The sequence below is a fragment of the Pteropus medius genome, unplaced genomic scaffold (assembly GCF_902729225.1).
Source record: "Pteropus medius unplaced genomic scaffold, Ma_sr-lr_union100, whole genome shotgun sequence".
Taxonomy (NCBI): Eukaryota; Metazoa; Chordata; class Mammalia; order Chiroptera; family Pteropodidae; genus Pteropus; species Pteropus medius.
In genome coordinates this window covers 4,172,623-4,197,755 of record NW_024346667.1, presented here as the reverse complement: position 1 = coordinate 4,197,755, position 25,133 = coordinate 4,172,623, and the positions used below count along the sequence as shown (strand labels likewise).

Sequence of the window (25,133 nt, the reverse complement as noted above, 5' to 3'; positions counted from 1 at the left end):
CCTTGAACTCATCTTTCCCCTCTTCTGTAAATCTCCCCCATTTCTGGTAATCTCCTCCTACCACCCTCTACCCCCTGCCAACACACATGCCCAAAGCTAAATTACGTTTTTACCTCCACCTTTCACTGGGATACATAATGCCCCCTCTCACTGCCACCCATCCCCAAAGGAAAGAACAGTCCATCGTCCAGGACCAGCTACATAATGTGCAGGATCCAGTACAAAGTGAAAATGCAGGACCTCTTGCTCAAATATTAAGAATTTCAAGAGCATGAAACCAAGTCTCAGACCTCTAAGCGCAGGACCCAGGTGCCTACACAGGTGGTACCCCCAGGAAGCCAGCCTTGCCAGCACCCTCTCTCTCCTCGTGCCTGTTATGCCCTAACCTCCACCCACCAGTGTTTGCCAAATGCATAAAAGAACAAATGAATAATCTCTTGTTAATAATCTTATCTTCATTGAATAATCTTAATCTTCATTGTGGTTAGTTATTAGAACCAGGCATCTTTTCTTGGTCAGCCAGCTCCTTTAATTTCTTTGCAGCATTGACAGGACTGATGACTCTTTTCCTTATAAAACCCGCTTCTCTTTTGGTTTCTATAACATTGCACCATTAAATTTTCCTCACGCTCTCTGATGCATTCCTTTAAATCCTTTGGCTGCCCTTTCTACCACATCTGTGTGTGCTCCTAAAGGTTAGGTCCTCGTTTTCTTTTTAATTCCCTTGGAGAGATTGTCCTCCCGTTTCAGACACTGCCTCTGTGCATGTTATGCCCCAGACTTTATCTCCAGCCCAGATTCCCCTCCCAAGGCCGGGTCTTGCTTTTTTCTAACTCTTAGGTGTCCTGGCAACTCAAGTGTAACAAGTTAAAAATTAAATGTATGCCTGTTTCTTCCTCCCTCCCTCCCTCCCTCCCTCCCTTCTTTCCTTCCTTCCTTCCTTCCTTCCTTCCTTCCTTCCTTCCTTCCTTTCCTTCCTTTCCTTCCTTCCTTCCTCCCTTCCTTCCTCCTTCCTTCCTTCCTTCCTTCCTTCTCCTCTCCTCCTTCCTCCCCGATTGTGGAGTTGAGTGTACAGTAAACCAAACCTTGGACTCTATGCAGTGACCCAGAACACCACACAGCCGGGTGCCAGCCTTGCCAGCACCCTTTCCATGTATCTCCTCACAAATACCTGGGATGGGAAGTAACTTTAATGTGGAGAAAACAGGCAGATACCATTTTCATCAAATTATGAAAATTAACACCAAAGCAATGAGATAAACTGACGTGTGCCATCTGATTGACACCCTGAGAACACCGTCGCTTCTGTGATATTGCGGTCAAAGATGCATAACCTGCATCTAATCATGAGGAAACATTGGACATAACCCGAATGAGGGACAGCCTACAAAATGGCCTGATGTATTTAAAAAGAAGTCAAAGTCATGAAAGTAAAGGAAAATTGAGAAACTTCTCTGGACTGAAGGAGATTTGAAAGACATGACAATTGGGTGCAATAGTGTGAACTGTTGGATCCTTTTTTTTTTATAAAGGATGTTATTGAGACAACAGGCATAAGTTGAATAAGTCTCTGGGCAAAGAGAATACGGTAGTTACTTCGTACTATTTCAGTATAACTTTATTCTAAGTTTGAAATTATTTCAAAAGAAAAAAGAAAATTTACCATTACCAACCTCCACCAAATTTCTTTTCCTTTAGGCTTGTGATAAGAGCAGCAACATCCTCCCAATAACCCAAGTTCAAAAACTTTGAGACTATCTTCGATTCCTCTCTCTTCCCTCCCACCCCTTCCCACCACTCACTAAGTCCTGTCAATTATTATTTTTTTAAATATCTCTCAAATAGCCACCTTTTAAATTAAACTTTTGCCTTCTTTTCTTTAATGACACTTCCTACGTCACATAATCATTTTGAGGAGTGTCTATGAAAAGAATTTGTATTCCATAAAGTACTGTGTAAACATAAGTTCCTATTACTCCATCTCAAGTCTGGATTACCACTGTTTACTAATGTCATCTACTAACTGGTCTTCCTGTCTTGGTCGCTCCCTTCAGCAACCCATCCTGTATACGGTTACCAGAGTAATCTGCCTAAAAGCACACATTTATCCTTGCAGGGCCTTCTTCCCACGGTCCACAGCGGGGCTTACGCCATATCGCCCAGGAAGTCTGATGTTCAATGAGCTGAACCAGGGTGGTCTGCCTCATATCAAATAACAAGGACCTTTCCTCAATTCACAGGGAAAAGAACATCTCATGGATTGAATTTCCTCAGCTTGTGAGTTTTTTCCCCCTATGCTTGTTTTTCCATAGTAGTAAGAATCCCAGCTTTTATCTGCTAGCATTAGCAGATGACAAACTGAATAAACAAGCAGCAAATAAATAACTAAGATTTGGCAACAGCAGTTCACATTTACTTCAACAGCTTGATTTTTTCACAGGCACGTGTGCTGGGAGTCGTGATTTTTATAACACACGTTAATTGTATAGTCATAATCTTTCTTAAAAATTGTTTCTCTTTTCGGGGATGGAATGAAATATATCAAAATTTCATCATGAACAAGTTAGAGAAAACACTGCACTCCTGAATAAATACTTTGGCCTTTTATTCAGGGTTTTTCCAACCTTATCACTACTACTCCCCTTCATGAATCCTTGACTTCAAAGTTGTCTAATCTCTGTTCATTTTCACATTTTTTTTTTTTTTTTGCTTCGCATAAACCATTCTATCTCCCTGGAACTCTCTCCTGGCTCACGCCTGTACATACAAACCCCAACTAGCCTTAAAAAAACAATCGACTCTCTACTTGGTGAAAACTTCTAAAATAATGACCTTTTCTTCCAACTCACTATGTTGACCATGGAAAGCACCTGGGAAAGAACAGAATGACATACGGTAGTGTTTGTCAAACATCAAAAGACATAAGAAATACCTGGGAATCTTTTTAAAATAGAGTATTTTTGTTTGTTTGGTGAGAACATTTAAGTTCTATTCTCGTAGAGAATTTCAGTTAAACAACACTGTTATTAACTATAGTCATCATAATCATCTTCAGATCTTATAGCTGAACATTTGTACACTTTTACCAACCTCTCTATTTCCCCCAACCTGCAGCCCCTGGTAACCACTTTCTACTCTGTTTCTATAAGTTTGACCTTTTTTTTTTTTTTAGATTCTACATATACAAATCCCATGCAGTATTTTTGTCTTTCTTTCTTTGCCTTATTTCACTTAGTGTAATGCCCTCGAGGTAGATCCATGTAGTTGCAAATGCCAAGATTTCCTTCTTTCTCATGGCTGAATAATATTCCACGTATACATATAGCACATCTTCTTTATCCATTCATCTGCTGAGGGACACTTTGTCTGTTTCTACATCTTGACTATTGTAAATAATATCGCAGTTAACATAGGAGTGCAGGTATCTCTTTGAGATCCTGTTTCCATTTTCTTTGGATAAATACCTAGTAAGTAAGATTGCTTGATCATATGGTAGTTTTATTTTTAATTTTTTTTTAGGGAACTCCATATCGTTTTTCTTAGTGGCTGCACCAATTTACATTCCTACCAACAGTGTACGAGGGTTCATTTTTCTCCATATTCTCACCAAAACTTGTCTTTTTGGTGGTAGCCATTTTAACAGGTTTCAGGTAGTCTCATTGTGGTTTTAATTTGCATTTCCACTGTGTACCATGTATCAGAAATTCCATCCTTTTTAAGGATTAATAATATTCTATTGTATGTATATACTACATTTTGTTTATCCATTCATCTGTCAATGGAAGCTTAGGTTGCATCTACCTTTTGGCTACTGTGAATAATGCTGCTATGAACATAGGTGTATAAATAGCTCTTGGAGTCCCTGCTACCAATTCTTTTTGGCATATACCCAGAAGTGGAATTGCTGGGTCTTTTTTTGGGAAACCATCATACTGTTTTCCATAACAGCTGTTTTTGTTGCTGTTTTTTAACATCCCCACCAACAATACACAAAGGTCACAATTCTCCACATCCTTGTTACTACTTGTTATTTTGTGTTTTCAATAATAGCCATCCTAATGGGTGTAAAGTGTTCGGTTACTTTTTTAAATATATGTTTCTTCCTTAGGCTGTGGGTTCTTCATAAACCGACTGGATGAATATTTGCTTTATTGATTTGAATGGAATCAAAAACCTGAGCGGAATAAATATTTCCCTAAAGGTGTCAGTATAAATACTCAAACCTCCCCAAAGCCTCTCTCCAATAGTAGTAAGAAGTGTGTTTTCACCAACATCAGTCTTGTCCGAATTTTCAAGACCTAAAATGGGCAGAAATGGTTCAGCGCTCTGGACTCGCATAAGAAGGAAAGGAGCGCCCTCTTTTGTCTTTTCTCTGCCAGTGTTAGTGAATAAAGAAGCTGAGAAATGAAAAGTTCAGATCGTCTTAGGATATTCCAATGACAACAGTCAAACTCCAGTCATGGGCCTACTGCATAAAAGAAAACGTGGAAGTACAGTCCTAGTAAAACTGGGATTCTTTGAAGAATTCCCAATTTAGAAGGAGTAGGAGAATTTAAAAATGCAGAAATAACAATAGTAAAAGACTGTATGCAAAATGGATAGATTACTAAGCGAATACAGAGGATTAAAATTTCAGGGGAGGTAAGTCAAAATTCACACTAAAATGTAAACCTGGCTGGTTAGGAAAAAGCTTGAGCTGACGTTGGGCAGCCTCCACGTAGATGCTACACAGGTCTAGCTGTCAGGTTTCCAGAGCCCCTTCTAAGGTTTAGACAAGCTCACACGTGCACTCTCTCTCTTTTGGAGGGAGGCCCTGGGAACTCCTGCTGTGTGCCTTTCTTCCCTGTAGTCCTTCTCACTGCTCCCTCTCTTAAGTTTCATCTCCCAATATTCCCTCCTTCCCTAAACTGGCTGTTGCCTGGGACATTGTCTATAGAGCTTTTCCTGGCCTGGAAGCTCACAAAGATAACTATATAGATTCTCTGGCTTTAGGGTTTTTGTGAGTCTAATCAGGGTGGGGACCAGTTACAAAAGATTAAGAAGCTCTCTTGCGATCTCTGTTCCAGGAGCAGCCTTCAGCTGGCTTCTTAGAGCCCGGAGTGGGTAGAGTCCTGCCCTTGGTCTGCATCCTTCTCGAAGGCTGAATGAAGACAGGATCAAGGCAGGGCAGTAGAGGTGACAAACTTTCCAATCAGGTACAGACTTTATCTTCCATTCTGCAGCTATCAATCGGGGATCACAATGCCCACCTACCTACCTCATAAGATTCTGTGAAGATTAAATAAGCTAGAGTACGAAAATTGTTTAGAAAGTATCTAGGGTAATAAATGCCCACTTTTTTTCTCCTTCTTGTCCCAAACCTTCTCCTTATCCTGAAGTTCCTGTAAGTCTCATGGCTATGCCTGAGGCTTCAGGGTCAGTTGCACAATAACTCAGATTTTTAGGTCAACAAGAGCTGTATGGGAGCAGAAGAATAACTGCTTTGTTTGAGTGCTCATGTTGGGTGTGGGGGGAGGGATTTCCAAACCACCCTAATTACTTCCCAAGACTTTTTCCAGTTGTCAAGCCAGAAACCTGGGAGTCATCCTTGATTTCTGTCACTCAAGCCCCACATCTATGTTTCTGAGTTGTTACTTCTCCTTCAGATATTTTAAATCTTCTGGTTCTCTCCATCTCCCTCTATTATTTTACTTTAAGTCACCATCATCTCTTCCCTGGAAAACCACAATGGCTTTAGTACGGTCCCTCTTCTTAATTACATGGCAGCTAGAGACCTTTCTAAATGCAAGGCTGAGCAAGTCGCTGCCCTTTTTAAGATCGCTTTTTGATTGCTTGATGGTCTTCAAGATAAAGTCTTATCTCCCAAGTGGGCCTTAGTTCCTGTTGGGGCTCCTGCCCACTTTTCCAGCTTTCTCTCTCATCAATCCTGCCACAACCCCAGCTCCTCTGTGTGCCAGCTATACTGGGTTATTTACAGTTCCACAGTGACTGAGGCCTTCCTTAGATGTAGGACTTTTAGTGCTAAACCGGGCAACCCAGGATGGTAGCCGCCATAGTTTCGCCTTGGCTCTCTGCACATCTTATTCTTCTCTCCCTCCAGAGTGTTTCCTCTTCTCTGTCCCATCTCCTATTTACCACTCAGTGCTACTCATCCTTGGTTTCTCCTTGGACATCACTTCTGATCTCTGTGCAGTGGTTTCTATGCCTCTTCTCGGAGTTGTCACACACGCTCTCCTTGCAGCTATCACTGTATTGTAATGGCTGCTCTGCCTCCCTTGCCCTTATAAACTCATTAAAGGCAGGAACAATTTTTTTCTTCTATCTATACTCCCAGAGCCTAGCAGAGAGTCTGAATGAATTAATTCATTTTTGAATTAATGAATATCGATTTATCTTTATCAATTGTCATCTAATTCATATTACTATGGGGGATGTTATAGAATGAATGCTTATGTCCTCTGAAATTCATATGCCGAAGTATTAACCCCTAGAGTATTGGAGATGGAGCCTCTGAGGAAGCAATTAAGGTTAAATGAGGTCATAAGGGTGAGGTCTGAACTGATAGGATTAGTGTCCTTTTAAGAAGAGACACCAAGGGCCTTTGAGCCAAGTGTCTCTTGCTCAGGACTACTTCTGCGTCTGGAAGTGTACTATTGCTTCAAATAAAGCTTTTCTTTTCTGCCATAAAAAAATAAAAATAAAAAAAAAGAAGAGACACCAGGGAGTGCTTGCCTGTGCATGCATGCTTGCACTCGCTCTCTCTCTCTCTCCCCCTCCCTCCCTTTCTGCACAGGCACAAAAAAAAAAAAGGCCATAGTGAGCACATAGTGAAAAGGTAACCCAAGGAGAGAGCACTCACCTGACACCAACCAGCCCTGCCGACACGTCGATCTTGGACTTAGAGCCCCCAGAACTGTGAGAAAATAAATTTCTCTTGTTTAAGCCCGCCCCCATACGGTGTGTGGTATTTGTACTGCAGCCTGGGCAGACTAACAGGGATGTACACAGTTCATTTAACTATGCTATGACCAATGACGGGTAGGTAAGGGTCACACAAAGAACCATCCTGAGTCCATTCCACGATGGTCACAATGATATTTCCCATCTGACATGTTCTTCCAGAGCCTTGCAACAATCCTGAGTCCATGCCCCCTTTGCTTAAAATCGGATAAGCCACTGGAGGATGATGGAGTGACACTCTGAGGCTTCCAAGGCTAGGACAAAACAGGTGATTTAGATTCCAGATGGCTCTCTCTTGGGACGTTCATCCTTAGAACCTAGCCTCTGTGCTATAAGAATTCTAGTCCACATGGAGAGGAGCAGAGGCCCCGGCCCTGAGCCCCGACTGAGTGACCAGTGAATAGCCAATACCAACTTTCCAGCCCTGTCTCTATACTATCTTGGAAATGCATCTTCCAGCCCCCTGTTGGGAGGACCCAGAGGATGCTGTGTGGATCGGAGACAGGCTCTTTCCCAGAGTCCTCCCAAATTGTAGATTTATGAGGAGAACAATACATTGTTGTAAGCAACAAAGTCTGGGAATAGTTTGTTTCCCAGGAAGAGATAAATCAAATGCAGCTTAGGAGGCAGCCACTCATACTGGACAGGACCTTTTTTCTCCTTGCCCCAGAAGATACCAGCTTATTCCAGAAAGGGCTGGGTACATACTCTAGATTGGCACTTTCAAACATTTGCCCACAACAGGACTGGCTCCTGCAATAATCCCAGTGGTTCACTGGACAAAGGTGGACAGAATCCTGGAGCTGCAGGCCACCCCAGCTTTTACAGCTGCCCCTGGCTCCTGGGGGTAGACTATGAGGGATCAGACTCCAGGAAGAAGAAATCCTAAATGGTAGCCATCTGCTTGCCTATGGGAAGAACACCAATGTCTCATCCACATGTGTTTTCTTTTCTTTCTCAGAGCCCTGAGTGAGCTTCAGGTGCAAACTAATCAATTGTAAGTTGGTCATGTTTTGTCCTCCATTGATTATCTGGACATCCAAACCACTGTATCCTTGGCCATCCTGTCAGGCCATTATTTTAAACCATTCACATATATACACATTACAGTATGTAGTGTAAGAATATAAGTGTTCATTATTACATGATTGACAAACATATTTGTTTTTCTACCATCCTGCTTTACTTAGGTATATAAGTATCCTAGAATAGTAACTTCTGGGACCTTGAAATGGTTACATGAGTAGGTCCTTTAATTTAGAGTGTATGACTAATATTGTTGCAGCTAAGTAACATTTTCTGTTTTCCAGCAACTTTAAAGCTCAGCCATTGCTTGAATATCAATCCTAATTCTTCCTTTGGAAATGTATACATCTCCCTCCACTGTGCTGGTTATTCCTCACTGTTCCACTCACATCCTACCCCTTTGCGCCCATTCGTGGTCACACTTCTCAGCTCCCTTGCCTGCCCTGGAGGCTGACACGTAAGAGCTGCAACCCCCAGGTGTCTTTGCTGTCTGACTTCTAGATAGTTTTGACCAAAAGGAAGAGCTGCTGGAGTGTCAAAGGGTGGGGAGAGAACGGTTCGGGTCCTCTCCTCTTTGCTCCCTAGCAGGGCTTGGTTTCCACGGTGGCTGCTTCCGTCCTCCACGTGGCCCACATCTTGTTGGGCAGCCCCTCTCCCTGGGTTCTAGGAACAAGGCACCCTTTCCCTTTTGCCTCTTTAGGACAAAGGATGGTAAAGGCATCCACTGTTTCTAGTTCCTAGGTGTGTCGCCATTTCATTTTAGTGTTTTTAACCCTGCCCACAGTGTGTGTCATGGGCTGAACTGTGTTCCCGCTAAATTCCTATGTCCTAACCCCTAGGATTTTGGAATGTGACTATCTGCAAATAGGGTCCCTAAAGAGGTAATTAAGGCTAAACGAGGTCATTAGAATGGGCCCTAATCCGATCCGACTTTGTCCTTGTAGAAGAGATTGGGAAACAGGGAAGACCCTGTGAGGACACAGCGAGAAGGCAGCCATCTGCGAGCCAAGGAGAGAGGCCTCAGAGGAAATCGACCCTGATAACCTTGATCTTGGACTTCCAGCCTCCAGAACTGGGAGAAAATAAATGTCTGCTGTTTATAAGCCACCTAACTATTATTGTATTTTTGTTACAGCAGCCCAAACGGACTAAGATAGTGGTAATTTGTTATGGAAGGCCTAGCAAAATAAGACAGCACGGTAAGAGCCCCATCATTAAACTACTCGAGCAGCCTTGGGAGTGGGCTGTCTGTGTCCTTCTGGGACCCTATCTCATATACCCAATATTACCAGCGGTGCTGTCCCATATCCTTTTATCAACTCCATGGTACCTATCATCTTTGCATTTCTATCTAAATTTGTAAATATGTCACCATTTATGTCATGAATCTCTTTTGCCGAAATACTGTAGAATTCACTTCCACATTAAGGTGCCTGAACCGACAGTTTCCAATAGAGGAGCCAAGTAACATCCAAATCTCCAACGTGTAGGGCATCTTGTCACTTCTAAAAAGATCTTTTTACATTTTTAAATCAGCTTCAGCTCTGGAGCCTGGATGGGTAATGACTGAAGCCCAGAGTGTCTCTGAAGATGCTGCCTGAGTACTTTCGTTGTTGCCTCGGTGGCTGGGAGCCCCGCTAACCGATGAGGAGGCCAGGCGAGAAGAGCTGGAACTTGTAGAAGGGAGCTGGGTTCTGCCCTTAGGGATATCTAGGGAGGAAAAAGATATCATTAGAGTGAGAGTCATTAAAACATCAGAAGAAGCTATGTAATTAAACTTATTTTAATGATGTAAAACAATTATATAAAATCGCAGGACTAGGTGCGATTTATTGAGACTTCCCAATTTCGCCACCCCTTATCCCCATGCAATCTTCACGCTGAGCTACCAATAATAACTCCATTAGTCTCCAGAGTGCTTTCATAACCATAATTTCATTTGCACCTCGAGAAAATTCTGTGAGGTAGGTAGGGAGGTATTAACATCTCCGTTTTATAAATAAATGAAACCAAGAACAGGTAGTTTAAGTGCCAGACCAAGTTCACAGAACAAAAAGGCGTTAGAGCTAGGTCCAAAGACTTGTGATTCTTAGACCAGGTGAGTACTTGCAGAGTTTCCATTCTTTATATCCCTATTAATCTGTGCATGCACACATTCTCTCTAAAAAGGCAAATGGCACAGGTTGACGTTCCAACCAAAACTCACAGTGAGAAATGATTTCTCTTCAACATCTGGCCGTGAGCAGGAAAGGGAAGAGGAAAGAATGGAGAGAGCGAGAGAAAGAAATAATAGAAGCTGAGCTTGCAGGGCACGTGTAAATTCAGGGCACTTGTAAATTCACCCTCACCCCTTCTCTGTGCAGAAAGACGTACGGAGGTCGAGCAGATACATAGATACTGTAATTCTCCCTGAACTATTACTCCATCTTACTCCATATTCAGCTGGCGAGTCCCAGGCAGTCAGATCACTTATTACATCCCTCTAATGCTCTGATGGATATGCTTGCAACACACAGGGTTTCTATTAATTTGGGGAAAATCCTACTTTAGACTTTTATTGAATCAGAAATTGCTTCAGCCAATGACTGCTCTCTCCTGTCCTCTTCTCCAGAGAACCAGGTCCCTCTTATTCCGCAAAGATGCATCGCCCTGACTGGTCTTACCTCACATAGTCTCTTTACTCTTTCTCTAAATCTAATCTGTCCTTCGAGGCCCACTTTCTCCAAGAAGCTTATCTTGACCCTCAGGGGTGTCTGCCTCAGCTGGATTCCTGAGACCATTATTATAGAGGCCTCTGACTTAGCACTGAACATATGTTCTTGGGCATTAGTATTTGTTTCTGAATGTAATTATTTGTCTCCCGATGAGACTGCGAGCTCCCTGAGAGCGAAGCTGGAATCTTTTATCTCACTGAATCTACGGCGGCCTGCCTATCGTAAGTAGATCCGTACATGTTTGCTGATGATTTTTCTGGGAAAGAGCAGGCAAAACTGGGGTTAAACCTAGCAAGTTGTTAGAATCCAAGAGGAAGGAGGAAAGAAATGGGAGTAAATAATCTTCCCTGGTTTTTGGTGTTGTGTTAAGGTCAGCGCAGAGTAAGCATTTTCAGTGTTGTTCTAAGAGCAGCATAAGGTAAGACAACAAATAGCAGTGTTCCTTTGTGCTATTTTAGTAACAATTAAAATACAATAATACCTGCCGAAGGAAGAAAAAGCCTAGCTCTCTGTGATACAAGAATGGGCTAGTCACATCTTACCTGTAACAGTTTCAGATTTAATCCTATTACTGTGCAAAGCTTATTTAACACTGAATTTGAGGAAACTCTTTCTCCTAAGTCCCCCGAGGAAGTTCACGGGCCCAGGCAGGCCCCTTGGAAGCTGTCCTTTTTTGCTGTGGCAGGTCCCAGGGACCTCCTCCCCTCAGCCTCGCACATACCTCCTCTGGGTAGTTTTCACCACCTATCTAGACTGTTGGGTTTCTCTTCCTTTCCAGATGGACTCTGGGAAGATGGCTTCCTTATGTCCACCCTTCCTTGCTGTCCCTGAAAGCAAGTTCACAGACCCTTTTCATTATAAGACTTTAATGTCCATCATTACAAGAGAAAAACAAGATTTTGGGGAAAACATGGGGAAGTCATATAAAAGAGTACAAATCTGATAGTCCTGGAACACGGTCTAGAGCATCTGACGATCTAGTTGAAATAATTTGAAACCTTTTTTATACCAATGCTCGGTATGAGCCCCTGGTTCCTGGCAAAAAGCCCCTAAAACACTTGTAAATTCCGAAGTGATTCAATCAGTACTTAAAGAACTTCTTCAACCTTCCAATGGTTGTATTATAATCCATTTATAGATAAGCCATATTGGCAAATATTTGAGCTGTTCCTAATCTTTTGCTCTTACAAACAATGCTGATATAAATAATCTTTACATATGTGCAGGGCTATCTGCTGTAGCCTGTGCCGACAGCCGTGCAATCTACCAGTAATGCTAGAGCAAAGAGTATGCCTTTCTTCAACCTGTTCCTATGAAGAGGAATGGAATCAGGTAATTTCAATATACTTCTCTTATCAGTTGAACTTACTGTTCTTTTCCTAGAGATATTTTCCCAATAATATCTCTTCATGTTGTTATCCTGTCTTTAAATCAAAGGACACAGGAGAAGAGAAATGTAAGGCCATGCTTTACACATTAGAATTCTCCAGGTTTCTGTTCTTGGCCCACTTTTGGGGCAATCGATGTCTAAATCTTCAATTGCTGGATTTCTCTCTCTGGCCTCACTCTCCTTCCTGAGTTCTTGGGTCATATATTCAGCTCTCTTCTGAAGCTGTACACTTGCAGTCCCGCAGGTACCTCCAGGATGTATGTTCACACCTAGCACGTCCTGCTGTGTTCGCAGTCACAGTAGTGGTGGCAGGAACAGTGATACAACCGCCAACCCAGGTACCTAGGAGTTACCCTTTGCTTGACTGGACGCTTTCCCTCTCCAGCTTGTCAGCAGCTGAAGGGCAGGGACTGTATCTTGTTACAGTTGTACCCCTAATGCCTAGTCCAATGCCTGTAAAATTCTTGTTGGATAAATGAATAAACATATAAATGATTCCTCCTTTCCTATGTTTCAGAGCGATGGCTAAAACCAACGTGCAGGTGGACTTGTTAACAGGGATGGAAAATTCCTATCTTCAGGCTAGGTATCATTTTATTGGGCACAACAAAGTAAGTGAGAATGGTGAGAGGCTACTGAGGTTGAGTGACCTTCGGAGGAGTGGGGCCCTGCGGGAGGGTCAGGCCCAAGAAGGACTATCAATAAGGTCGTAAGTTGTAGTTGCCAGCTTGTATATATATCTGTGTCTGTCACTGACCAATTGATTTTTTTTGTTGTTTTTCATTCATGTTATTTGCATAAATTAGCAGACGATCATTGATACAAATAACACCATTGGATAAACCTACGAATCACTTAAGAGAACAGATTAGGTAAAAAAGTATGTGGATATGGGAAACGGATAAACATAGTATCAATGATAGCCCTTGTGTGTGCCAATCATTCTTCTAGAAACACCTCTACGATCATCAACAATAATAATTGCAAATATCTGAATGTCAGGCATGGTGCTAAGAGTCACACATTTAGTATTTCACTTAAACTTCCCAAGCCTTTGAGGTGGTAAAGAAAGGTAAAGAAGGTGACAATCTTTATTTTGTGGAAGACCCCACACACCTCCCTCTTTTAAAAAAAAATCTACCCTCAACACTTTAATATAACTCAAGTTCAGGGGTGATATGATAATAGTGTATATAAATATAGATCATTGTGCTCAAAAATCATAAAATCAAAAGTTTTTTGTTTTAATCATATAAACACAATTTCAACTTACCCCTGCAAACTGCCTATAGGCTGGGGCTGAGCAATAAGTAAGGCTCGCTGTTGGGGATATCGGTTTGGAGCATAGAAAAGATGGCAAGGGAGGGCCTGCCTAGAGGGGTTTCATTCTGGGAGGAGAGTTTAAGGTGGGTGACAACTACTCATCCTGGCTTCAGGTGAGTAAATGCTTAACCCCAGGATGGAGCTGCTTCATGGACTTTTCTGTCTGGGAATTCTGTGAGGAGGACCCCTGCGGTGCCCCTGTCTGCCTAGGAGCCCACAAGGATGCTCGGACCTGTCTGATCACCCTTCCAGGGGGCCTCTGCTTAGGTCAACACCCCTGAGAGGGTGCTCCCTTTTTCTCTTAGCTCACTCTGATTCTGTGAGACACAGAGGTGAGGTGTTAGGGAGAAATAATCAACACGGTTTTAAAGAAGCCACAGGCCTTTATTCTTGGTTTATCTTTCAAGTAATCTTCGGGGAAAACTGTCAGCCTCAGAGGAAGGCAAAGCAACTCTAGCCAGTTTTGAAATTTAAATCCAAAACTGTGTGATGGCACCATTCAGTCTCCCAAGTGCATAAAATAAGGTAGGGACGTGTTGCAAAATGTTCATAGGCCATCAAGTTCAAATGGTTGTTAGAAATGATTGCGAAGTCATATTTCAAAACATCCATGTTTTAGTAAATTGGTTTCTACTGTAGTTGTTATACATTACTAAATGTTATACCCACAAATGTACTACGTATATATACACATATATATTTTAAACTCCAGGAGTAATAGTGATTAAAATATCTGTCATAATATGTAATACTATATAAATAATACTATTACAAAATTTGTAAACACAGTTCTTGTCTTCTACTAGATTCTGAAGAAAAGCCTATTTGTGTCAAATATTTTGTGTTTTACTCTTAAATAAAAACAAGTAGCCATTTTGCCCCAGTCTAAACAGTCAGTGAAGGAAAAGCAGGTAGAATCGCTTCTATTAGAAATGCCAGGGTAATTTATTATGTGAAACATGATAAAACAAGAGGCAGCAAGACAAGACAAGTTAGCTACGCTCTTTTAGAGACAAAGGAGAGATGCAAAGACTCTAAGTGGGGTCTTTCCTGAGAGTTCATTTTGCCCCCAGGATTCTTAGCAATTAGGCCTTTTTTCTCTGAGGTATCAAAAATTAAGAACCAAGATTGCATTTAGTAAGCGGTGGCATGCACAAGGCACAGAACTCATGGCACCACGGTTCGACACACACTCACTGTTCGATCTAGAAGTGTGGACTGAAAAACCCAACACTGATGAGGAATAAATGCGTGAGCATGTGTACAGACACAAGACGGTCCAGAGGCCATGCAGGAAAAGAACATATGTGGCTTACATTTCATATAGCTATGGATGCAACACAGCAGAAACTCTGAGACAAAGGAAAGACGAAGGGGGAAGACAGAGAAAACTGGGGGTAGTAAAGGTAACAGCAGGAAAGAGAAGCTTATTTCATAGGCTGGAGCCTCCTGGCTGCCTGGCTGACCCCTTATCAGCCTCTCAGCAGCTGCTTGTCATCAGCACCGCCTCATCTTTCCTTGTGATCCCAGACTGTGATTTGGTGTGATTTTGGCTGTGGCTACTGCTGTCTACTCCTACTAGCTACTCTTTACTGAACACTTCCTTTGAGCTAGGCACTGTGCTAAATGCTTTAAATCCACCTTCTAACCCTGTGAAGTCAGTGTTATTACTAACTCCATTTTACAGACGAGAAACAGAGCCTCTGAGATGTTAATAATTTGGCCAAACAGTGAGCTACTAAAATTGTGGTAGCAGGCAATGAACCCAGGCTGTTTAAGCCCCAAATCCATGCTCTTTTGGTTGGCAAAGAGAAAGTCAGATGGTATTTAATGGGGGAGAACACAAACATGTATTGTGCCTAATACACACTTGGCATTTAGTCCTGACAACAATCCTGCAAGGGAGGTATCATCATTCCCATTTTACAGATGAAGAAATGGAGGCTCAGAGAGTTTAAGAAACTTATCCAAAGCCTCACTGTTAAGTGAAAAAAAACAAAAAAACAAAAAAACAGGCTTCCCCGACTGTAAAGCCCATATTCTTTCTTATTTCTTCCCAAGGAATTCTTAGGAATGTCATTGATTGAACTAAATAATTAAAAATCTCTCCTATAGATATTTTCAGTTCTGCGCATCCAAACCAAACAAACACGATAAAACAAACACCTGGGGAGTTCACCAGAATTGAAAGAAATCTATTGAAGATTGCCTGCAAGGAGACCACTGCATAAACTTTGTTTCGTAAATTCTTCTAATTAATTATATTTTCTGAAGTTCAAGGAAAAGATGAGAGACAGAAACCAGTTTTTATTGGTTTATAATTAGGACTCATAAATATAATGGATTCTTTTGGTTATTCTGCGTAAAGTCACTTTAGTCATAGCTGTGTCCCTCAGGTATCAGGAGAGAGGGGAGTGGATACAGTAGGAAGCTGTGGGGTCTGTCGATGCAGACTGTTGCCTGGAATGAACCTGAAAGATGTTGGAATCCAAACTCTCATTTTATACACAGGAAAATGAAAACTCAAAGAAGCTGAATGACTGCTAAGTTAACGGTAGCACTAGACACCCGGGTCTCCTGATTCTGAAACCATCATTCTTTCCATGCCAGGAACCAGGAATTACTTTAGAGTATCTTCCTTTTACCCTCCTGTTTGACCCGGAGAGAAAAATAAAGTGAAAAAGGTTAAAGAAGCATTTAAAATAATCAGGACACTAAGAATCAAGTGATCTAGGAAAGAGGTGGGGAAGGTAACTGCAGAGGCTGGAATCAGCAGGGCCCAGGAAAAGATAAGGTCTTATCTAAAGCTATTAGAGTAAGCAGGTAATTAAAGCTTTTTGTTACTTGTATTATTACAGTGAATGCCCTGAAACAGCAAGCTTTTTGAAATCTGTGCCCAAATCAGAACCTAGAAAGTGAGGACTTCCAACCTCAAAGCCAAAGTTCAGTGTGGGACAAAAGGTATTTGTTTTTATACATAACTTGGTAAAAAAGAAAAAAGAAAAAAAAAGAACGTGAAACAAGATGTCAGTTGAGGTCTTCTGAGTCCAGTTCCAGAGCTTGGGAAGTCCGAAGCTCACACTCCCTGGGTTTTTGTGAATTGACCCAGGAGGCTTTCATTTTCTTGGCCTACTAGACATCAGAGATCTTGTTTCCATGTGTAAACTGGGCAGGATTTACTGAAGAGATGGAAGGTGGGGTTTACTTCCCAACAATAGCAAATACATCTGCTGGGATGGCTGTGTTACTGTCTCCCACATTCCTGACCTCCCTCGCCTACCTCATCTCAGCTTCTCTCCACCTGGCCGACTTCTCTCTCTTTCTTCCCCGTCCCCCATCCGCTCCTCCTCCCCTTCCCTTGCAGGAGCAGAAACAACAAACTTTCTCTAATCCCCAGTAGAGCAGGTTTCCCCTCCTCTCAGGTGGAGGTGCCCCTTAGCATCCAAGCCCTCAAGGTGTCATCTCTCTCTAAAAGCTCATCAACAGCTTTCCACAAAGGAGATAGCTCCCTCCTCACCCTTCCCAAAGAGGAATTGTGGAGCCAGCTGTCAAGATTTTTTTAAAAAGATTTTTTTTTTCCACGTCTTTACACAAGATGGGAAAAACTCTGGAGTTTAATTAAAATGGTACCTGGCTGTCCTCTGGTGTTTATATTTTTAACTTGCTTTGTTCTGTATGGAATTTTATTATAACTAATAGTATGAGCATTTCTCGATATTTATATAATTTTCATAAACAATCTTCAAAACTGTAAAGCATTAGTGATCAGATCGAGGCTTTATTCCCATCTTCCATCAATGGTTCACACCAAAAGGTGGTTAAATGGAGTAGTCGTAACGAAGTAGCGACACTAGAATTGAAAACCTAAGAAGAAATCATGTGTTTCTTCAAGGGTGAGATCTGAAAACTCAAACCTATTCAATAATAGAAAACATCCAAGCTCACAGCAATACATGCAGATTTGAAATTGTTTCCCTAAGAACGTTTCTCCTTTTAGAGAGAACTCTCATATTTGAAGGCTCTAAGTCATGACAGGCAAAGAGTGAAGATGGTCTCAGTGGCCTAATAGCCACAGCCCTGGAGAGATGGCCTAAGGAATACTCTTTCTACTTTTATACCTGCTCTCTCGTTTCTCTATTTCCTCCTGAAATCTTCCTACATAAACCTGTCTAGATGATGCGAGAACTTCCTATCAAATGAATATGTAATTTTTTCCATTACAGTCGCACCTCGCTGTGTCTAGCAAACTCTACAACTTCAGTTGTCAGAGTTCTGTTTATTCACTACTCCCCTTATGTCCCCTAATTGAGTTTCCTCAATACCCATTTCCTCTTCTCTCTAGCGTTTTCTTCATTTTTTCAATTATCTTGCATCACTTAAGAGGTTGCTTATTTCCTAGGAGGTATGTGGCCCACACTGAGGGCAAACTGCCACTTCATGGAGAGGGGGCCTTAGCCACATGTACCCTGTGGCCCAAACAGCCAGTTATACGCATTGTCACCAAGTCAAAGATCATCGCATACTTTTGGAGAGTTTAGTTATGCCTTAAGCTCCTTAGCAAAACTACTAAGTATAAATAGTGATTATAATTAGTATATTTACATAAATAATACAAGTAAATCAATATAATCACATACTTCGTTTATTAATAGCTTAACTGTTCTCTGTCATTGTTTAAGTTGCCCTGGTTTCCCTTTCAGCTTTAATTAGTACTTTTTAAGTTTTTAATTTATAACAAATATTTTAACTTAAGCAAGCCCTGCTTGTATGTTGACAGATGCTTAATGTCAAAAGCCCAGGGTAAAGACTTCTGTTTGCCTTTGATTTTGTTGTTGTTGTTGTTTTCTTTTTTAAGCTGGAGATATGTTTGACTGTGCTGATAATTTCTAAGCATACATCACCATCAACTTTTATTGTTCTTCAATTCCCTGTTCTCCTGCTGCCCGCCCCCTCGCCGCCCCAATTTCTCTTCTACTCCTGGTCTAGGAGGGGCCAGGAAATCAGGCAGAAGCTTGCCTGAATGGCCTGTGTGATAAGTTCCATAAAGTTATTTTTCTCAATTAATGGTTTTCACTGACAATTTTACTGCTCTGCTTTAAGCTTCCCCATTCCCTTGGGCATTTGTACATCTGTCTATGATAAGCCTCATTCGGTCCAACGAAATTGGCCTCTCAGAATACAAACTGCCTTATTTTAAAAAGCTCATCTCTCTCTCTCTCTATTTTTAAAAATATAACACTTGAAAATACATTCGAACGGAAAGAAATAGGCCTTTAAAGCAGAGCAATAAAAGTGATTTATTCATGAGTACATACTTATTCTTCTCCCAACTGACATCCATTTTATATTAATTTTCCTTGAGTATGTATCCTCAGCTTTTTTCTAAATCTTTATTACAAATATGAACTTTTTATTCCACCCTTATTCCCTTCTACTTGGCTCCAAAGACTCTCATATGTGCTGAAAGGGATCCACTGGGGGTACAGAACCATGATCTGGAAAACTCTGCTATGAAATGATGATGCTCCCTAGTTACGATCACTGACTTTATTAGGTATTCAGTTTGCTGTTTTTCATTAGGGAAAGAAAAGTTCTTAATTCACTTTTTCTGAAGTTACTTGAAATGAATGCACTTTTATAATCATGCTCCACTGGCAGCAGGAAAGCTATGGAAAGCACACCTTTTTCTTAGGTCAGTGGAACCTTTGCTCTATAGATAAGTAATTTCTGTAGAGAAATGTCTATAGCCCCTCTCTCCCCACCCCAAAGGACTCATAACAGAAGAAAGAACCAAATGACAATAATGTTCCCTTTATATTGTATAATCTTCAAAGCAGATTCATACTCATCAGTTCATCTAGGCTTTTTTTTTTGTTTTCTTAAACAGATGATAAACAGAGAGATTAAATAAAGGGCATCTTCAAAGTCATACAGCTTGTCAGTCAGTATCAGAGACCAGGATTTAAACCACCGCTTGAAGATTCTGATTAAAAATACAAATTCGATTTTGCACTAGGGTTAGAGACACAGAGATTTTCATTAATGTTATGGTGGGTAATCTTTTGTAAGCAATACTCACCAGTGACTGTGCTTTTCTTAGCTTAGATCTGTCCTGCAATTTATTTTTCTTATCATGTGATTGTCGGCTGGCATCTGGGGTCATTTCATGTCTTTTCCTTCTTCTATAAATTGGAAAATATTGGAAAAATTACAAATAATCATTTTAAAACTCTGTCCATTTGATTTTGTTGTTCCTGTGATTTAAAAGATCGTCTTCACTCAACTGGAAACAAGCCAAATGTCTATCAATAGAGAACTGGTTGAATAAACTCTGGCACATCAACACATGAAGTATTATAAGCTATAAAAAGGAAGGCAGAACATGTCTATATATATCCTGTGGAGTGATCTCCAGGATACATTGTTACAAGAAGAAAAGTGGATAAAGTGGTATGTGTTGTATGCTACTATTTATTTCAAAAAAGTGTGTGCGTATGTGTGTATTTGCTTTTTTTTTTCAAGTGGAAGGACTATACTATAAAATTTTGAAAAATGGTTACCTATAAGTAAAATTTCCATGTGATCCAATCAGGTACAAGGAAGAGTAGGGAGGGATAGGAACAGACTTCTCCAAATATGCTTTGTTTTGCATATTTGACTTTGAGACCATCTCAGTTTTTCTCAAAATTATAAAATGAAACAAAGGAATCAAATCCCTAAAGTCTAAAAAGAAAATGAAACAAATGATCTTGTCTATCGAGTTGGTGGCATTAGCACACACAGAATTACTTCATGGGACTTTAACACGGTAATTTGTCTGAATATTCTTAACAGAATATATCCTAAGAACAAAAACACAAGCGAAGGAATCTTAAACTGTTTCCAGTAATCCTATTGTTCATTTAATCCTATTGTTCATTATTAGTATTTGTTTTCTAAAAAAAACCCCCAAAAACCCATATATCAGGATAAAGTAGGGGTCAGCAAACTATAGCCCAGAGGCCAACTGCAGCCTGATGCCTGTTTTTGTAAATAAAGTTTCATTGGAACGTAGTCATGCTTATTTTCTGCATATTGTCTATGGTTATTTTCAGGCTGCAGTGGCAGAGCTGAGCAGTTGTGATGGAGCCACGTCCCACAAAGCCTAACATATTTGCTGTCTGGCCCTTTTCAGAAAAAAATTGCCTAAAATAATGGATCTAAGCGATGATCATCAGTGGTTACTAACATCACAAGAAGAGAGACGACCAGAAATATGTGCCTCATCGTGGGAGTACATGATCATAATATACTCAAGACTCTAGATCTCATCGCCAGTACAGCTAAGTGCGGGAGGCAGCGGAACGTGTTAAGCTGCATTCTGGGAGTATCATCAGCAAAATTCAGACGGTGAGAAGCTCTACAGGGTGAATAACCTGATTTCTATCACAAAGAAATTGTAAGAGAAAAAAAGGAAGGAAGAAAGGGAGGAGAGAGAAAACCTATGGATAAAAAAAAAAAAAGAAAAAAAGACATAAGTGATGCATGGACCAAATGCAATATGTAGGCCTTATTTGGAACCTGACTAAACAAACCAACTGTTTAAAAATATCAGCCACTTATGAGACATTCGAGGAAACTTAAAGACTGATTTGATATGTGATTGATTATACTAAGGAATCATTCGTTGATTTAGATGTGATGTAGTACCAAGTTATAATTTTTTAGAGAGAATCTTTCTTTTAAGGGTATGAATTGAAATATGTAAGAATGAAATGGTATGACATTTGGATTTGTCTCAGAGGTAATCTGGGGGAAGCAAAGGGGGTGAGGGGTAGATGAAACCAGAGTGGTCATGAGTTGAAACCTATTAATTGATGATGGTCACAAGGGGTTCTAGTCTCTCTATTTTTGTTTATATTTGAATTTCCATTATAAAAAGTTTTATTTTAAAAAATCAGCTTTGCCTCAATCTTTCTTGCTGCTTAACTTTCAAAAATTTCCCTCAACTTTTAATTAAGAAATTTCAAACATACAGAATAGTTGAAAGAATAGTATAGTGATTACCCATATATTCTCTAACTAGAGTCAACAACTGATAACATTTTGCTATTTTTGCTTTATCTCTTATATACATAGATATACACACATATATACACAGCATTTATATGTGCCACACCGTAAGAAAGTAAATTGTAGACATTTCACCCCTAAATACTTCAACACTCATCTCCCAGGATAAAGATGTTTACCAACCTAACCACACTAGTATCATTGTACCTTAGGAAATGAATAGTATTTTTTTAAAATCATTTTAATACCCAGTCCATATCAAATTTCTTCAATTATCCTAAGAATGCTTATTATAACTTTCTCTTCTGAACCAAATCCCATCTAGATTCAAATTACATTTGCTTATTATATCTCTTATGTTCTAGAACATTTTCCCCACTTCTTTTTTCTTTTTGTTCCCATGACACTCTTTGAAGAGTCCAAACATCTGGTCTATTTTGGTGAATGTAGCACATGCACTTGAAAAACAAATGTGTTTGTGGAATTTTCTATTCTTTAGATCTATCAGTTTTTGCCTTATGTACTTTGAGGCTTGGTAATTGGGTACATACGCATCTGTAACAGTTATGTCTTCCTGTTTAGTTGATCCCTGTGTCATCATAAAATGCCCCTCTTTATCTTTGGTAATATTCTTTGTCTCGATGTCCATTTTATCTGATATTAATGGTCATTCTAGCCTTCTTACGCTTACTCTTTGCATGGTATATCTTTTTTCATCACTTATCTTTAAACCTATCTGTGTCATTATGTTTAAGGTGTGTCTCTTGTAAAAAGCATATAGTTGGCTCTTGCCTTTTTACCCATCCTGATAATCTCTGCCTTTTAATTGGAGTGTTCAGCACATTTTTTAATGCAGTTATTGCCTTTACTAAATAGTATTTAAGTCTCACAGAACACTCAGGAGATTGAATTTATTTTATGTTAATGTACCATTCATATGCCTGAATATTTAAGTTTACCTCTCTCTCATCTACCAACCAGATTAAGGGCCACATTCAAACTCTTAAGTACAATCCCCAGATATACATTAATCAATACATAGTCAATATACTCGCAGTGATTCAAAAGTCAAGCGTTCAAAAGGATATACAGTGAAAACTTTTCTATCCATCTTTATCTCCAACTTACAGCTCTCCTCCTCAAAGGCAAAGGATAGTATCAGTTTCTTGTATATATTCCAGAGATATTTTATGTATAGACAAATTTATACATTTTCTTTCACTTCCACCCATTTTTAATGTAAATGATAATATTTATTTTAAACTGTTTTATACCTCATTTTCCACCCCCAGTACTTTCTAAATTATCAGCAAACTAATTGGATTTTTTCTTTCTTTCTTTTTTTTTAACACCTACAGCACCTGGTATTCATAGATGGTCTCCCATCCAAGTACTAACCAGGCCCGACCCTGCTTAGCTTCCAAGATCAGACGAGATCGAGCATGTTCAGGGTGGCATGGCCGTAGACTGGACTTTTTCTGATACAACTCGATGAATTTTAAGTTCATGAATCAATGGCTACATATTTTTCAAAATCAAGCATTTAATGCATATTCTAATGCTAGCCACTGGCAATGTAAAGATGAGGCAGGCATGGTCTGTGCCCTCAGAGAGCTCAACTTCTGCTTCATGAGGCTTACCACTATCACCTCATCTCACCTCCAATGGGACTGCAACAGTCCTAGAAACACACACATAATCTCAATATCCCCAAGTCATCAAGCCTTCTGGGATTCCACTTTTTCTCTTATTAGCCAAATAATATAATTTTAGGAACCATTCTACAAAAGAAGTGCTTACTTGCTATGTGGCTAGATCTATCATAAGCATGCCACAATATATTAATCCTCACAGTGACTCTATGGCTTAGGTATTACTATTACTGCCATTTTACAGATGTGGAAACTGAGGCACAGAGAGGTTAAGAGCCTCCCCGGGGTCATACAGCTAGAAGTATGGGAGCCTGGATTTGAACACAAGCAGTATGGCTCCAGAGCATGTACACTGTCACTAGCCTATATTGCCTTGATGTTAATCTGTTGAATATATTCAAATATTTCAAAATTTATTTTATTAACATCTTGTTTATTCTTTATGTATGTGTGTTAATAAATGCATAGATATATATGTACACACAGATACAGATGTAGATTTTCTTACTTTCCTTTCTTTTTTATACTATGGGTAGCATACTATAGATACTCTTTTGCAATTTGCTTTTCTCACTTAACAATGTACCCTGGAAATCACTCCTCTTCAGTCCTTCTTCATATAGAGATCTTCCTCATTCATGTTTACAGTTGCCTAGTACTGCATTATGTGAATGGACCATATGTAGTTAATTCAACAAACACTTTCCTATATATGAGCAGTTATTTCCAATATTTTAAAATCAGAAACAATGCTGCAATAAATATCTTTGTGCAGATGTACTTTTGGTATTTTCAACATCGATTCCTAGAAATGGGATTTCTAGGTCAAAATGTAAATACATATGATTTTTTTCTTGGTATTGTCAAATTTCTCTCCATAAAGTTTGTGCCAATGGATATTCCTACCAGCAATGTAAGAGGGATACCTGTTTGCTCATAGCCTCACCAACAGAACACAGTGTCAAACTTTAAAGTTTTTGCCGATAAGATAGTTGAAAAATTATATCTCTTGTAACTTTGTGTAAAAGGCAACAATAAAATAAACAATAAAAAAAAACCCCAGGAACGAATGAGATGTGTTAGTGGGAATGAGGTGGAAAAAATGACAAGGTAGGGGAAGAGGGGAAGAGAGAGGGTGGTACTTCTCTAAGTAAAACTTTCATACACTTTTGTATACTTTTATAAGTCTTAACTTTAGAACCATGTAATATACCCACACTGAAGGCAATATTTAAAAAAAGAACATTAAATTTTGAACACAGTGTTATAAGTATAGACCCTCAGACTAAAGGCAAAAAAGAACCATAAACGAATATTGAATTCCAGTTAGTAGATTTGTTTTAATAATGGTATGGTATATTACTTTCAGAATTTGTAAGTAAATTTATACTCTGTATGTATGTGTGTTTATATATACATAACACAATTTTTATACAAAATTACATGTGTATATACAGTTGACCCTTGAATAACAAGGGTTTGAACTGTGTGGGTCCACCTATATACAGATTTTTTTCAATGAATCCATGGGTTTATTATCCATGGATTCAACTAACTGTGGATCAAAAACAGTTATTTTCCAATTCCCAACCATGGATTCCCAACCACAAAAGGAAAACATTTTCGATCTGTAGTTAGTTGAAACCGCGGATGTGAAGGGTGGACTGTAGTTAAGTTTTGGGGGAGTCAAAAGTTATATGTGCATTTTTGACTATGCAGGGATTGGCACCCTTACTGCCTGTGTTTTTCAAGGGCCGATTGTATAATATACCATATATATGATATATAATCTATATGTAGTAAACAATAAATACATGTGAGAGCTAGGTTTCTTATTGTCAGAGAAGGGAGGTACAAGAATGGAAAAGGAAAAGACCAGAATGAACCCTATGGTGCCTGATTGGACTCTAAGATATTACAATATTAAAAAAAAAACCTGTAATGTTAAATTACAACTACAAATGCAAACAAATTCTAACAAATAGGGCAAATTTGCCAATAATGGCTTCTTTGCTT

The 25,133-nt window shown here is 39.8% G+C and overlaps 1 protein-coding gene and 1 pseudogene across 3 annotated transcripts in view; both read right to left on the bottom strand.

Moving 5' to 3' along the window:
* Window positions 1-8,072: 8,072 nt before the first annotated feature.
* FBXO16 (F-box protein 16) overlaps window positions 8,073-25,133 on the bottom strand; it is a 45,083-nt gene continuing 28,022 nt past the window's right edge. The window contains exons 7-9 of one of the 3 annotated variants that reach the window (XM_039875892.1): window positions 19,493-19,595; window positions 11,422-11,527; window positions 9,523-9,696 (exon numbers count right to left, since the gene is read on the bottom strand). In XM_039875892.1, the coding sequence (XP_039731826.1) occupies window positions 11,438-11,527; window positions 19,493-19,595 (193 nt within the window). In that variant the 3' untranslated portion in view covers window positions 9,523-9,696; window positions 11,422-11,437. Of the gene's footprint in view, window positions 9,697-11,421; window positions 11,528-18,691; window positions 19,397-19,492; window positions 19,596-25,133 lie in introns of those variants that run through there. The other 2 variants (XM_039875891.1, XM_039875893.1) reach the window with 2 other exon arrangements.
* Window positions 22,815-22,933, bottom strand: LOC120613669 (uncharacterized; annotated as a pseudogene).